The 13,866-nt window shown below is 40.0% G+C and overlaps 3 protein-coding genes and 1 long non-coding RNA gene across 11 annotated transcripts in view; 2 read left to right on the forward strand and 2 right to left on the reverse strand.

Moving 5' to 3' along the window:
* Ankrd6 (ankyrin repeat domain 6) overlaps positions 1-4,016 on the forward strand; it is a 189,734-nt gene extending 185,718 nt beyond the window's left edge. For all 4 annotated transcript variants that reach the window (XM_033763384.1, XM_010633244.3, XM_010633245.3 and 1 more), the window contains exon 16: positions 777-4,016. In XM_033763384.1, coding sequence (XP_033619275.1) covers positions 777-1,336 — 560 coding nt within the window. In that variant the 3' untranslated portion in view covers positions 1,337-4,016. The remainder of the gene's footprint in view (positions 1-776) is intronic.
* Positions 4,017-5,580: 1,564 nt separating this feature from the next.
* Positions 5,581-8,479, reverse strand: Lyrm2 (LYR motif containing 2). The gene is made up of 3 exons (XM_010633235.2): positions 8,382-8,479; positions 7,569-7,709; positions 5,581-6,890 (listed from the first exon to the last, which is right to left on the reverse strand). Exons 1-3 carry the CDS (start codon positions 8,424-8,426, stop codon positions 6,810-6,812), a joined length of 267 nt encoding a protein of 88 aa, XP_010631537.1. The 5' UTR covers positions 8,427-8,479; the 3' UTR covers positions 5,581-6,809.
* Positions 7,971-12,223, forward strand: LOC104868476. Its single transcript, XR_782025.3, has 3 exons — positions 7,971-8,689; positions 10,594-10,711; positions 11,900-12,223. It is a non-coding gene; the product is annotated as an uncharacterized LOC104868476 (long non-coding RNA).
* Positions 12,213-13,866, reverse strand: part of Mdn1 (midasin AAA ATPase 1) — a 160,629-nt gene continuing 158,975 nt past the window's right edge. For all 5 annotated transcript variants that reach the window (XM_010633238.3, XM_019208824.2, XM_010633237.3 and 2 more), the window contains exon 103: positions 12,213-13,635. In XM_010633238.3, the coding sequence (XP_010631540.1) occupies positions 13,447-13,635 (189 nt within the window). In that variant the 3' untranslated portion in view covers positions 12,213-13,446. The remainder of the gene's footprint in view (positions 13,636-13,866) is intronic.

Consider the following 13,866-nt stretch of genomic DNA (forward strand, 5'->3'; position numbering starts at 1 on the left):
CTTTTTTTTTTTTTTTTTTTTTTTTTTTTGAGACAGTTTCTCAATAAGTCACTGATTGTCCAGGTGGGGCTCAAACTTCTGACCCTCCTGTTTCAACTTCACAGAGTACTATGTGTATTCGCCACTGTGACTAACTAAATGGTGATAATTTTGAGGCCATTCAGAGCCTTGGTAGCTAAACTAACTGGAGCACCTGGATATATAAAAGGTTTTGTGTTATGACAGCCATTTCTGGAAACATAGTTTTATCTTATTTTGTGCCAGTAACATTGGGAAACATCCTGGCAGAGTTTTCATGCTAAACCTAGTCATGGGGCTTGTCATGGAGCTCCGGGTATATGGAATAGGGTCACTTTCCAGAATGGAGCCTGGGACAAGGAATTAGCACACAGATCTCACAGAAATTAGACTAGCATTATTGTTTCTTATAAATGTCCATTCTGTTTTGAGACACATGTTGAACTATGTTATCCTTATGTATCAGGAAATGAGACCTAGAGCCTTCTAAGGTAGGATTGAGACAGGCAAAAGGAGAGCCTGGCAAATTATTTGGCTTAGAGGTGACCAGTGTGGCTAACACAGAATCCATGAAAGTCCTTACAAACCAAAATGATAATCTTGGGAGATGAAGTAGGAGGGAGGGACAAAAAGGCGAAGAAAAGCAGAGAGACTATGCTAGTGTTTTACAGGATCCTCAGGACTCTCGAATGCCACCCTACTCCCACCTGGTTTTGAATGTGAGCTTGCTCTGATGTCTGTTTTCCTTCTGAAACCAGGTGTGGATCAATCAGTGGTGACAGCGGGCCCAGCAGCAGCCTCTGACAGTTCTTCACAAGTGGTTAGGCCCAAGGAAAAGGCCTCCAACACTACTACTACCCACAGACTCCAGCAGGAGCTGTCTTCCTCTGACTGTACAGGCTCCCGACTAAGGAATGTCAAGGTCCAGACAGCCCAGCTGCCCTTGAGTGACGCAGCCAAATGTGACCAGCAGGCTGGGCCATGTGTCAACAGAGGTACTCAAACCAAGAAGTCTGGGAAGTGTGGGCAGACAAGGCATCGGGCCCAGCAGTCCAGTGGCACCTGTGGGCGGCCAGCAGCAGGCAATGAGCAGGCTGCCCCTCATGTCCGAGACACCTCTCAAGCCCTGGAGCTTACTCAGTATTTTTTTGAAGCTGTTTCTACCCAGATGGAAAAGTGGTATGAAAGGAAGATTGAAGAAGCACGAAGTCAAGCCAATCAGAAAGCCCAGCATGACAAGGCCACACTCAAGGAACATATTAAAAGTTTGGAAGAGGAACTTGCTAAACTAAGGACTAAGGTGCAGAAGGAAAATTAGGACATGAAGAATAGAACAAGAGAATTCTTGAGGATTTCTAGCTTTGCAACTGAAGAATAGCTATGGCTAAGAGCCAGGGATTTAGCTCAGTGGTGCCACTGCCTGCCTCGCAAATGCAGGGTCCCAAGTTCGATGTCTGGTACAAAACAAAACAAAACAAAAAACTACGGCTAGAAGTGGATTATTGTACATGTAACAGGATATGCCTTTAAAAAAAATCATTAATTTCTAAAATGAGTCACACACGTGCGTCACAGACCCTGAAGTTACAGAGAAGAGACTTCAACAATTAAGCTGAAACCAGGGGAAGCTTGCTATTTCAGATTTCAATACAAGCCGTAAACCTCAGTCCAGATTCATCTGAAGTTCAAAAGTTCAGATTAAGCAAGCCAAGCTAAGAAACAGAATAATGTCTGAACCTAAATGCTTAAATTCAAGATGTGTGAAATTATAAATCAAAAGCAAGAAAATTAAATCCTTGTATACTCAGTCGTTCATTGAATACACCTGCTGTGCCTAGACAAGCGTGTCTTTATAAGAGAAGTGTAACTCTGAGATGTGCTCAAACCTCTTTGTCAGACCCCAATCCTCAAAATGGTGTTTTAAGCAGGTGAAATTTTACCAAACAGATTTTAAGGGGAAAAGGCTTTTTATCATGTCATAAGATCCAGTGTATCTTAATTTTTTGAAATGTCAAGAGATTAAATGACGAGTAATTGGCTAACAGGACTGGAAATGTTAAATTAGCTCAACTGAGAAAATTTCAAATGACTTCATCATGGTTACTGTATTTTCAGCCAAAAAAATCAATCATAGCAGATTAATGGAAAGAACATTCATGTAACAAGTACCTGAAACTACTATAATCTCATAAACCCAATTACCTTAGAGTACCTTTCTGAATAAGATTGATCTACACTTTATTTTTTTAAAAAAGAGTATTGAAGTATTTCATTTTAAATTGAACTCTATCATTGAGGAACCTCAAACTTTCTGCAGGTTTGCAATGTGTTTATGGAGTTTATGCCAGTGACTAGCTTTAGATACTGCTACTACCAGCTTGATGGAGCCCTTAAGGCTTTAATCTGGTAGTAATGAAATGAACACAGGGAAAGGCTGTCAAAGCAGCTTGGTTATGCTGAAACTCTGGATTTTTCAAGCTTTTTGTCCTTTGAAATCTGAGATTAAACCAATCTCAAAATTCCACATATGCTAGAAACTTTGTTTCTATAAACCCAGGAATCTAGTAACTATTGGCCATAATGTGAATAAAATACTGCCCATTGAGCCAAAGAAGAGTGTCTCGTTGACACGGTGACACCCTGAAAAACAGTACGCTTTTAGTCCCTTTATCAAGCTCACATTTTTTTTTTCTGATAGTAGCAATCTACAGATATAAACATTCCTTAAAACATAATTCAGGATCCCTGTTAGAGCTGAAGATGGAATGCATGTGCTCTCAGGTTGATGTCATGTGCCCTGCGCTGTGTTTCTCAGATCCACGGGAGGGAAGTCTTCCCCAGACACTCACTGGCTTGATCATCTAGGGGTTGTTCACTCTTATCATGTCACTGTCTATTTCTAATGTAGAATCACAATTTTGTAGAGCTACACAGTATCTATGTTCAGTTTTCTAAATCTATTCCTAAGATATCAAAAACTTCTGGAGGATCATTCCTCAATATATACTGATCTACCGGGACCTGCCTAATGCACAGAGATAAAATGCTGAGTTTTTAAGCCATGCCCCAAGCAGGTGTTATTTTCACTTATTAGAACATTTTCTTTCTTCAAGGTTTCCTCATAAAATGCTGAAAACAATTTTACCCAAACCATCAAGTCAACGATAAAGTGCTTTGGTGGGAGTATTTCGGTTATATACCTCTTGGCCACTAGAAGTAGGCAGCTTAATCACTGTGAACTGGGTATTTCTGTCAAAAGTCACAGCTAGGGAAGAGATTAGAGAGGAATTAGGTCAAATGACCTAGTACAACAGTCTACAAGGATGTCTCTTGGTGCTCTGTCACAGAAGAGAAAACAGAAGCAGGAAACAGAACAGTCAATCAGCTTTCTACTCAGTGGGCTGAAGTGTCAGTGAAGACTAATACAATTGTGTTGCAATTTCAACAATTCTTGTCAGGTCTTTTTTGCTCCTTAGCATTGTGAAAACAACTGCAGGTCTAGTGTGTATCTTTCCGTATCTTGCCCTTGAGCTATCTGCTACAATGAGTAAATGCTCCAACTTTTCTTCTCTGAAGAAACAGCTATTAGAAATTTATAGCTTGCCGCATAAGTTGTATTTCAATTTGAAGCTCACACTTTCAATACCTGTGGGTAAAAGTGATATAAAACAGAAAAAGGCTGTACAATATTACAATGTTTTAAAATTGTCAGTACATTATTGCATTGTGTATACTAAATACATGTGATAAACTGAATGTTAGTTCTAATCTCACTTCTGACTTTGGGAGCCCAAAATAAAGGAAATGATATTTTTATGTTTATACTTCTTTTTTGAGTCAAATGTTGATATATTGAGAAGCATGTTCCTTGTCTTCCACTTAATATTTTTATCACCTTGAATTTGTGTCTCCTCCAAGTATTAAACGTTGTTCCCGATATTACAGACCTTAAACTCATTAAAAAATGAAAATGTGACCACCTTGTTTAGCCTACGTTTTTTTTTTTTTTTTTTTTTTTTTTTTTTTTTTTTTTTTTTTGGTACCAGGGATTGAACTTGGGTCCTTGTGCTTGCAAGGCAGGCCACTGAACTGCTGAGCTAAATCCCTGGCCCATTGCCTATAGTTTTATTTGTTGCAGCTGACTAAATTTTATGGTTCTTGAAAGAGTAGTTTGACCCAGCCACACTTTGCCTTGCATTTGTAAAAGTGTGATTTAGAGCAAATACATCTACCTGCTTTAAAGTTACCATCAGGTGCACTGGACCAAAACAACCACCATAGTAGGGCAGATTTCTCAGCACAATCAAAGGTGCTTTAACTGCTGACCATTTGGAAAGGACTGAACAAAGAGGAAGGACAAACATCATTTGTACTAAAAATAACACACGAGCTAAAATAATATACTCTGTGACAAATTGTTGCTAATGTTAAATACAGTTCCTCCTGTTAAATGTGGATTGTAAAAACCAATTAAATGTAAATTAAGCCAATTTAAAAAGACCTCTGTGAATAAAACAATGTTTTTTATTTATAATTTTAAGTGGAAATATTCTTTCCCTTTAAGTCAAATGTGAAAATATTCCTTCCATGAGACACAAAAGGCAGTAAAGCACTTTTTAAAAGTGATCTACTCTTTTTCAGTTAATCTCGTAAACTTAATCCTAATATAATTTCTTAAGGGCCTGAATCAAGCAAGGAAAACAACCAGTTGTGATTTCTAGCTTGGTAGACTATTTGTTTATCTCATACAAGTGTCTATTGGTGCAACTGCAGGAACACAAATGACAGGGCCCTGTTCTGCTTTCGTTATTACAAACGCATCTGTCTCAGCAGGCGCATCCTCAGCACTGCCCGCACCAAGAATTTAAAGCTTCCCATCTGATGGCACCTTTTCAAAGGGGAGCACAATATAGGGACAAATGGTATGTATAAAGTGGACTTGGCCATTTCTTGTTATAAAAGGACTGATTATTGTTCAAATACAGTTTAACATTCACACATCTTAAACTTTAAGAACAAAAGTCTAACTCTCAAACAAGAGTACAGTTTACAGGGAAGTCCCAAAAACTGCCTAATCTGTAATACTGATAAAGATCACTTCCTGACAAATAAAATGCATTTAACCAGCAGTTCTATTCGGGCCACTACCTTGAGGAATGTGGCTCTTTAGCTGAGAACAAACTGCTAAAATAAATCTCTTTAGCAACAAGATCTGACCTACAACTCGGGGGGGAAATCAAACCATACAACTGAACAGAGTAAACTCCTTTGTAGAGATAAAGGTAAAAAAGCAAGGACTTTATGTTCATTTTAGCCTCTGGAAAATAATTTCCAGTGTTTTACCTATTTAAAAAAACACAAACCCCAGCTTTAAGTTTCCTTGGAGTCTGATATTTGCATCTTAAATTCAAAGCACAAATGCTCAAGTTTCATGTACATGGCTGCTAGGAAGACCATCCTCAAGTTACTGCATGATCCATAAAAGGATTTTTTTTTTAAGTTTCAAGATTTTAGGGTTATTATGACTATGTTCGACTATGCAAGTTAACATACCATACAAAATATTTCCAATAAGTTCTTTATTCAGAAACTTCACAAATTCTTTTTATCAGATGATTCTGCAACACGCTAATGCTTATTTAGGAACCTGAAGGCTGGCTCACACGAGCATTTTGAATTAATTAGATTACCCCCTTGGAAGGGTACTCAGAAGTATTTTATGCTGTGAACTCTGAGGCAACAGGAAGTAGGAGTGGGCTCTGGGAATCCATTAACATACACACCACTGGTTTATGATTCTCCTCTCGCTTATAATACAAGTACTTGATACCATGTATTCTGCAAAATTTGTCTACATCTTTCAGGTGCTGGCCAGATTTTTGGATTAGCTTCTTAGCTCTGTTCCATTGATGAATGGGACTTCTCTTTGCAGGACTGATAACCCCAACATCTTCCATAAGCTTTTGCTTCCATATCTTTTATTAATTTAATTGTATGTTATAAATTGAGTCAGTTTCAAAAGTGACCTAAAGTCAACTCTGGATGAGATGTAGTTGTCTCTGATGTATTCTTCAAAATTCTGTTTTTCCTGTCCCTGGAGAAGAATCTGACACACCAAAAATTTTCTTCCAGGATTTACTTCTATCCACATCAAAATTAAGGTAATCGTGAAGTTTCATCGAGAACTTGCTTGAAGTTTTCCCTGCTTTTTTTGGTATTTAATGTTCTCATTCTTTTTCTCTCCTTTCTAGCACAGATCCAGATTTGCTAGTGATGGTCTTTTTAGAGTCCTTTGGCTATCAAATCATGGCACAGCTGAAGAATGTACCTCAACAACCCTTAAAGGTAATGCAGAAGGATTTTTCAAGAAGGTTCCAAAATGCTGCGATTATAGGTGTGTGCCACTGAGCAATTTCTCCACATTTATTTCCCTTTTTTAATTATAGCCATTGTAGTGGAAGTGAAGTGCTATCTCATTATGGTTTTAAAATGAGTTTTCCTGATGATTTGTGTTGAGCATCTTTCCATGTGCAAACTGGCTGTTAATAGTTTTGGCTTCTTATGAAAACTGGTGATACATTCAGAAACATTTTCAGAACTCAGTTATATCTGTCAGTTCTAAGGCAGCTTCACTGTGCTTTTCTTTGCTATCTATGATGTACTATGCTCTGCTTTCTGATATTGCTTCTGAGTAATGTATATACGAACAGTTTGACTTGGCTTTGAACTGTCCATTAAGCCTAAACTCAACAAAACATGAAGATTTAGAAATCCTTCAAATAATGCTAGAGTTAAGATTTTGCTAATGCAAGTGTTTTCTCTAACTCCTTTAGCTGGATATTGCCTTGAGTAATCATCATCCGGATTGTATCCTGTATTAGAAAGTGAAATTTGGTTATCACTCTACGTGATTAAGGTACAGTTCTACCATTCTATTTGTAAAATTCAAGGATCAGTAGAGGAGGGCTATGGGTGTAGCTCAGTGGTAGGGCATGGACTTACTATGCACAAAGCTCTGGGTTCAGTTTCAGCATCAAACACATACACTCCAACAACAAAAAGTCAGGAGTGCAACTGGAACTGCTCCACATTAGGAAAGCTAAAAACAGTGTGGTACAGCAGAAAAGCCAAGGGATGCTACTGTACAGATAACAATTTTAAAAATTTAAATATAATTTGAATAGAAATAAGTAACATTACAAGCAATGATCAAGATACAACACCTTAGCTGGGTGGACACCTATAATCCTAGCATTTTGGGAGGCTGAGGCAGGAGGCTCCCAAATTTGAACCCAGTCTGGGCAACTTAGCCACTTAGTGAGACCCAATATAAAAAAACAAAACAAAACAAAAAATCAAGCTGGGGATGTAGCTCTGAGATTCAGTGCTTGCTTAGCATGTGAAAGGGCCTAGATTCAATCATAAGTAATCCTCCTCCCCAAGTTATACCATTTAAGTGACATTTATATTCTAACATGTCTACTAAATTCAAAACAATCACAGGTCGATACAAAAGAGCCAGGCTGTTCTCAACATCATTTTGTTCTCACCTCTTCTGTGGCACTTTTATTTCTTTCGAATTCTTCCCTTGCCCAGTTTCTCAGGTACTGGCGATCAGATGCATTTGGAACTTGCTGGATTGCTTGCAAAATTCTTCTATAGAGGAGGAGAACTTGTTGCCTTCTCAGGAACTGTTCAGGGTAGGAAAACTGACATTTATAACCGCACAATCGCCAGCTCTGTTTTAGCAAAACTAACAAGGCACTGTCTATCAGAACTGAGGAATTCTGAAAAGGACAAAGAAAAACTTTCTTTTGACATTAGCAAGAAGTGAATTTGGGCATTTGCTTACTCCCCTGTCAAACCTGAGAACTTTTAAAATCAAGAGCTCATATAATGGGTAGAAAAAGGACTTCTAGAAGTTGTAGTAGTAACAGTGCTTTTTTGTTTTTTTCTTTCTTGGTCCCGGATCGAACTTGAGTTCTGGCCCTTGCCAGGCAGTCGCCAGAACCAATGAGCTATATCCCCAGCCCAGCCCAACAGTGCTTTTTCTAGATGAACACAGATGTTCAAATTCTTTGTTCATTATCATGGAGCAATCTTTGCCAAGGTTACTGGGGAAAGGAGGTATCTAGGCTCGGAGAAGAGCCTGGCCCGCCTCTGGTGCCCCTGAAAGCCCTGCACTCCTCCCTTGGGTCCCACGGAGGGAAGCTCCGCCCCTCTGCCCGGGGCCAATCACAGGGTGCAGGCTCAGGGTCAGGACCTGTCCAGACTCCAGAGGCCACAGTGGAAGAGGCGGGGAACGGAGAAGCTCAGATCCCCTAATGCTGTTTAGCCGGCGCTGAGGACTGCTGGCACTGTACCTGCTTTAGAGTTAGTGTCCCCGGAGGCAAGCGCGAGGCAGCCATCTCAGCGAAACAAGGCGTCCGGCTGGAGCGCGCAGGAGCGGAAGTGGGGGCGGGGCACAGATCAGCCTCCTGGGAAACCGCAAGAGCCGGGTCTTCCGCAGAGCCCGGGAATTTACGAGCGGAGTCGGCGATGTAGCTCAGTGTTGCCACGTCTGCCTGGCAAGCCGAGGTCCTGAGTTCAGTTCCTCAGAAGGGTAATTTAGCAAAAGCATTTGGCACAGTTCTTGGAATGGGATTGTAGTTAAGAATTCAATAAGTGGTAGGTAAGTTTTGGTGGGCAACACTAGTGTACTCATTTTGAATCTCTTAATGCGTATGTTTGAAGGACTAAAATGTTAATTTCTTTTAGAATTTACATCCTGCACTTTCTCCCCTTTTCCTCATTCTTTCCCCAAGCATTTGCCCAGTGATAATCCCGACGATATTTGTAACAGGGCTTTTAAGTGTGTGCCTCTTTGTATTTTTAAGCACTTTTTAAAAAATCGCTGATGAACTAGACAAGTCGCAAGCTTTTACTTCCTACTAGTTTTACCCACACCACATATACCCGTGGGTTATGTATCTGGAAATGAAGCTGGTACATCTTTGGCACACTATGAAATTAAAAGTACAATCCGAAAATCCGTTCACCTACCCTTTTACAGTGCTTCCTTGAAAGCAGCACCTGTTGAAACCCCGGTGCTCCCTTTTCCTTGTTTTCAGGGTACTTCTTCCCGGCCTATTTCCTTATCTGTGAAGCACTGCACAAAGGGAAATAACACTTCTCGCGGTTTGGCTGCTGCAGTACATGTTAACTTACCGAGAACATGCCCTGGTACATGTAAGAACACAATTCTCAGCTCTTACTCGGCCTTGTGTGAGTGACGTTGTCAGTGTTGTATGTTTGAAGTTTTGTCTTAATAGGTGAGAAGTAACAATTCTTGGCCAATTTGTTTTAAAGGTATTAGTGAAGCTCAATACCTCTAGACACTTTTAGTTATGCTGATTTTGTGGATTATCTGTATGACAGGTCCATTTATACTGATGAAGCTTTTTATTGTGGTTTTATTTGCTTGTTTTTAGTACCGGGGATCGAACTCGGGTCCTTGCGTTTGCCAGGCAGGCGGCGGAAACATTGAGCTAAATCCCCGGCCCTACTGTGCTTTTACATGAGCTGTATACTCTTTAATTTTTTGTTACCTATACATACAGCTTTGTCTCCATATTATTGTTTTTTTTCTTTCAGTACCAGGGATCAAACTCAAGACCTTGTCCTTGCGATGCAGGTGCAGCACCACTGAGCTAAATAGCTGGCCTATTTTTATCTTTCGAGATTTTCCAGTTTCACCTTTTTCCATTCAGAGCTTTGTAACTTTTACTATTTAATTCTTAAAATATTTACTGCTTCCAGACTTTAGTTTAAGGCATGATGTTGATCTAAGTTTTCTCACTATTAAACTGTAATTTCTGTTATGCAGAATTCACTTGTTAACAAAAGACAGGCTCTCTCATGAAAAAAGTTTATTCCATTTAACAGAGAATAGAAATCGGGGGATTTTTAGCAGCTAGCTAGGAAAAGCAGAGTTTATCACATCTGTCTGTGGATGGGCAGATGATGGGGGAGAGAGATATTAGCAATTAACTGGTAAAGAATTCGGCTTATATAAGTATCAAAGGGGCTAAGAAACCTGGAGTGACATTTGAGACTTAGCTGCCCAAGGATGGTCTGGACAGGTATATATAGACTTTTCAGCGTCAGTAGGTTGTAAGCCTGATTTTTTTAGTCTATTTTCCTCTTACTGAAAGGCTGCTGGTATTTGTTAAAAGCAATTTTTATTTCCCCTGTTAACTTAGGGCAGGCCTGACAATTTCAACATCATGTACTATTCATTCCTTTTTCCTGTTATATCTTTGGGATCATATGGTAAACTCTTTTAGGGTCAGAATAACCTGTTCAAACCGGGGCTCTATAGGTTCTTCTGACTCTATTGGTAGTGTTCCATATGACCTTTAGAAATGTTTTATATTTCTCTAAATCTTCTTAGGATCTTTATTGTAATTTTGAGTATTAAATCTATAAGCTAATATATGAGCAGATGTTTTTATACTTGTTTTTTGCTCCAGAAATATTTTCCCATGCTAGACACAGTTAATACTGTCACAAGTCTCATGTACTTTGTCTTCATAGGTTCATATTTTGGACAGGAATTTTAAGACGAGTGCACTGCCACTAAGTGTTGCTATTCATACAGGGGAAGCTCATTCCTCTTGGAGATCTTGAACAAAGTGTCTGAAAGGCAAAGTAGGTAAGATTCCAGACGACACTTGAACACTGGCACATTGTAGGAACTGGTTTGCTGTGACCAGATGAGTAGTGATGTTGGTAGAAAGGGCCAGGAGTCCGGCAGGAATAACGTAGGTTGCAGTAACTTGAATAGTATCCTCTTCACAGCAGGCAGTGCTGGAGGGATTTCTAGCTTGAGAGGTTTTATAAAGATATCCTTGGATGTCGTGATTAGGAAGAAATGAAGCAAAGATAAATAACTAGTTTGGAGATCACTCATGTACTCCAGGCTAGAGATTGAAAGAGCCCCAGCTGCCGTAGTGGAATCGGGGGCGGGGTAGGATAAGTGTATACCAGAGAGATGATAAATTGTAATGAGTGAGGATGGAGAGGGAGGTAAAGCAGATGTACAGGTTGAGCTCTAAGTTTGTAAATCGTATGGTATTGGGGAGGTCAACTGATACGGAATTCTGGAAAAAAAAGTTTGGGTAAGAGGAGTAACTGATGCTTTTGAACATGATGCATTCAATGAGTGATCAGGTAGCAGGCATTTGAATATACAGTACTGAATGGCATATGTTTTGATTAATAAGGGACCACATTTATGGTGGTGGTACATAAGATTTTGTTTAAGTGATGCTGTAGCTGTCTTAGTTTGTAGAGATACAGTGTGTCATATTTTTACCACAATAAAAATGCCCAGCACTGGATTTCTCGGAATGTATACCAGTCATTCACTAACCATTGACTACTGGGAATGTAAAAGAACAGCCTTGCTAGATATCTTTGCAAGCCATTTGCTTAGATGATGGTTGAAGTTGTCTAAAATGGGATTTTTTTTTTTTTTTTGGTACCGGGGATCGAACTCGGGTCCTGCACTTGCGAGGCAGGCGCTGGAATCACTGAGCTAAATCCCCAGCCCTGAAAATGGGATTATTATAAAACCATGCAAAGTATTTTGTGTACTGATGGATGCCTATTCCTTTAATGTCAGAACTAGGCATCAGTTCCTGCGACACACTCCCTCTTCCCAAGTTGGAAATGGTGCTCCTGGGTAGCTGCTCACCCGAATTCCTTCTTTCCCAAATCCCAAGAGCCATGGGAATCACTTTAGGCACCCCAGTTAGCAAGACCCACCTTCTATATAGACCTGCCCACTAAAGGCAAATGTAATAGATTACAACATTGTCACTGTTGCTTTCTCTACCAGATGCAACTATTTTCTGCCCCAGAGACAGCTTGGCCAGTCAAATGTGATTGAAGAGAGGTCAGTATGGAGCAGGGCTTTTGTGAGCCTCCATGTAGATCTGCTAACTCACCTGTTTCCATCTGCCACAAAGCCAGCATAGAGGAGCTTGCCCACCATAGATGTTAATGTGAGTCTTACTAAGCTTTTGAAGTTGCTGGGTCATACTAGCTTGGCATAAACTGAATGGTCTGCTGGTCAAGTACATAAGATCAATCCCCTAGCATACCTGTTAAAATCCTTTGTCAAATTCTATTAAGAAAGATCACAAATGATCTCAACAGTGGTAAATCTTTTAATAGTTTTCAGAATATAAACTGCATAGACTTTTTAGAATAAAAAATAACAATAATATAACTTCAGGTACATGCTTTAGGACACTTGGTTAAACAAGCTGTGTCTAATGGCCACTGTATAAGGGTGGCAGGCTTCACAGTGTAACTTGAAGAGAAACACGAGGATAAGGAGATAGATGGTTACATCACGGTATACCACCTACAAAAGAACATTCTGACAGACCATTAAATAGAACACAGCACAGTTTCAAGTATTCAAGCACTGCTTTCTGGCCAAGGAGAAGGTACCTTAAAACCACTGCTGTGTTCTGACTCGGAGAAAAAGAAAAATAAATGTAAGGGCTTAGTTCTTGTGGACAAAGCATTTGTTTTCTAGAGGTGAGACTTGCTCAGTCTAGTTTGAAAGCACTAAGGAATGATTCTTTCCCTTAATTATTAAGGGGGGAGGGGAGAACTAAAGAAATAAATTACTATAACAGGGACTATGGCACCAAGAGTGTGAAACAAAGGAAAAATCATCTATCATTGCATAGTCGCCCGAAGCAGCAAATTTGAATGAAGGAGAACACTGAAAAGCCACTTCATTTTTTCAGAGCCCAAGGATCTTTGTTGATTACTTGGGCTCCTATAATGTTCAATTAAACATAAGAACACCATACACCATTAGCTTCCTTCCCTTGGAGAAGAGTCTTTTCACAATAAGAAAATACAAAAGCACGTTCTGCAAGAAAACTTTAGGTATCTCAGCCATAGGACAGCTTTTGGGTGATATCAAGCTTTGCTGTGGCAGAGCTTGAAGTAGAGCCCAAAGAATTGACACAGTCCAGTTGTTTAAGGAATGTGTCCAACAGTCAGGTGTGGTGGCACACACCTGTAATCCCAGGTTCTCAGTAGAAACATAAATTTTAGGCCAGCCTAAGCAACTTAATGGGACTCTGGGTCCCTGTACAACCGCTCCCCACCAAAAGGGTGCGTAGGGCTCCTGCAAGGGGACTGAAGGTGGCTGGGTTCCTAGAAAGGCATCAGGATCCCCAGATTTGAAAGCAAGGAGCTTGAGCCCAGGCAAAGCAAGAGGCTGAAAACTCTCAGCTATGGTAGAAAATAAGGATAAAATGTCATCTTAGAGGGGCAAGTTCAGAAAAGGAGTAGGGAACACCCGGGTAGATGCCACTTTCTGGCTGTGGTTTAGTCTCACTTTGGACTGTTCTTCCTGTGTTATGGGTGGTCGGAGGCCGTCACTAACTCAAACCACTGTCTGAGGGCATCGCTGAGTGTCTCAGGAAGTGCATTCACATCTCGAAGAATGATATAGAATGGGAATGGGAATTCTTCCATGTAGGATCGGATTTCAGGCATCTCTCCAGGTCCTTTGAATATTGGTACTTTAATGTCCAAGATAGAATCCTGTGACCAAAAGACATTTTGTAAGAAAAAAGGAAAAATCAATTTCCTTAGCTAGGTCTTCTGTGATCTCTCGTGCTGACAATTTAAGTGTCCCTTGTCTTATTTTAACATATGAAACTAGGTCTTATTCTTAATTTTCAGAACACATTAAAAGCGAGGCAGGGCCAGAGATTTAGCTCCATGGTGCTACCCCTTGCATCTCAAGTGCAAGGTCCCGAATTCTGTCCCTGG

This window comes from Fukomys damarensis, unplaced genomic scaffold (assembly GCF_012274545.1).
Source record: "Fukomys damarensis isolate Sample0158 unplaced genomic scaffold, DMR_v1.0_HiC HiC_scaffold_14, whole genome shotgun sequence".
NCBI classification, from domain to species: Eukaryota; Metazoa; Chordata; class Mammalia; order Rodentia; family Bathyergidae; genus Fukomys; species Fukomys damarensis.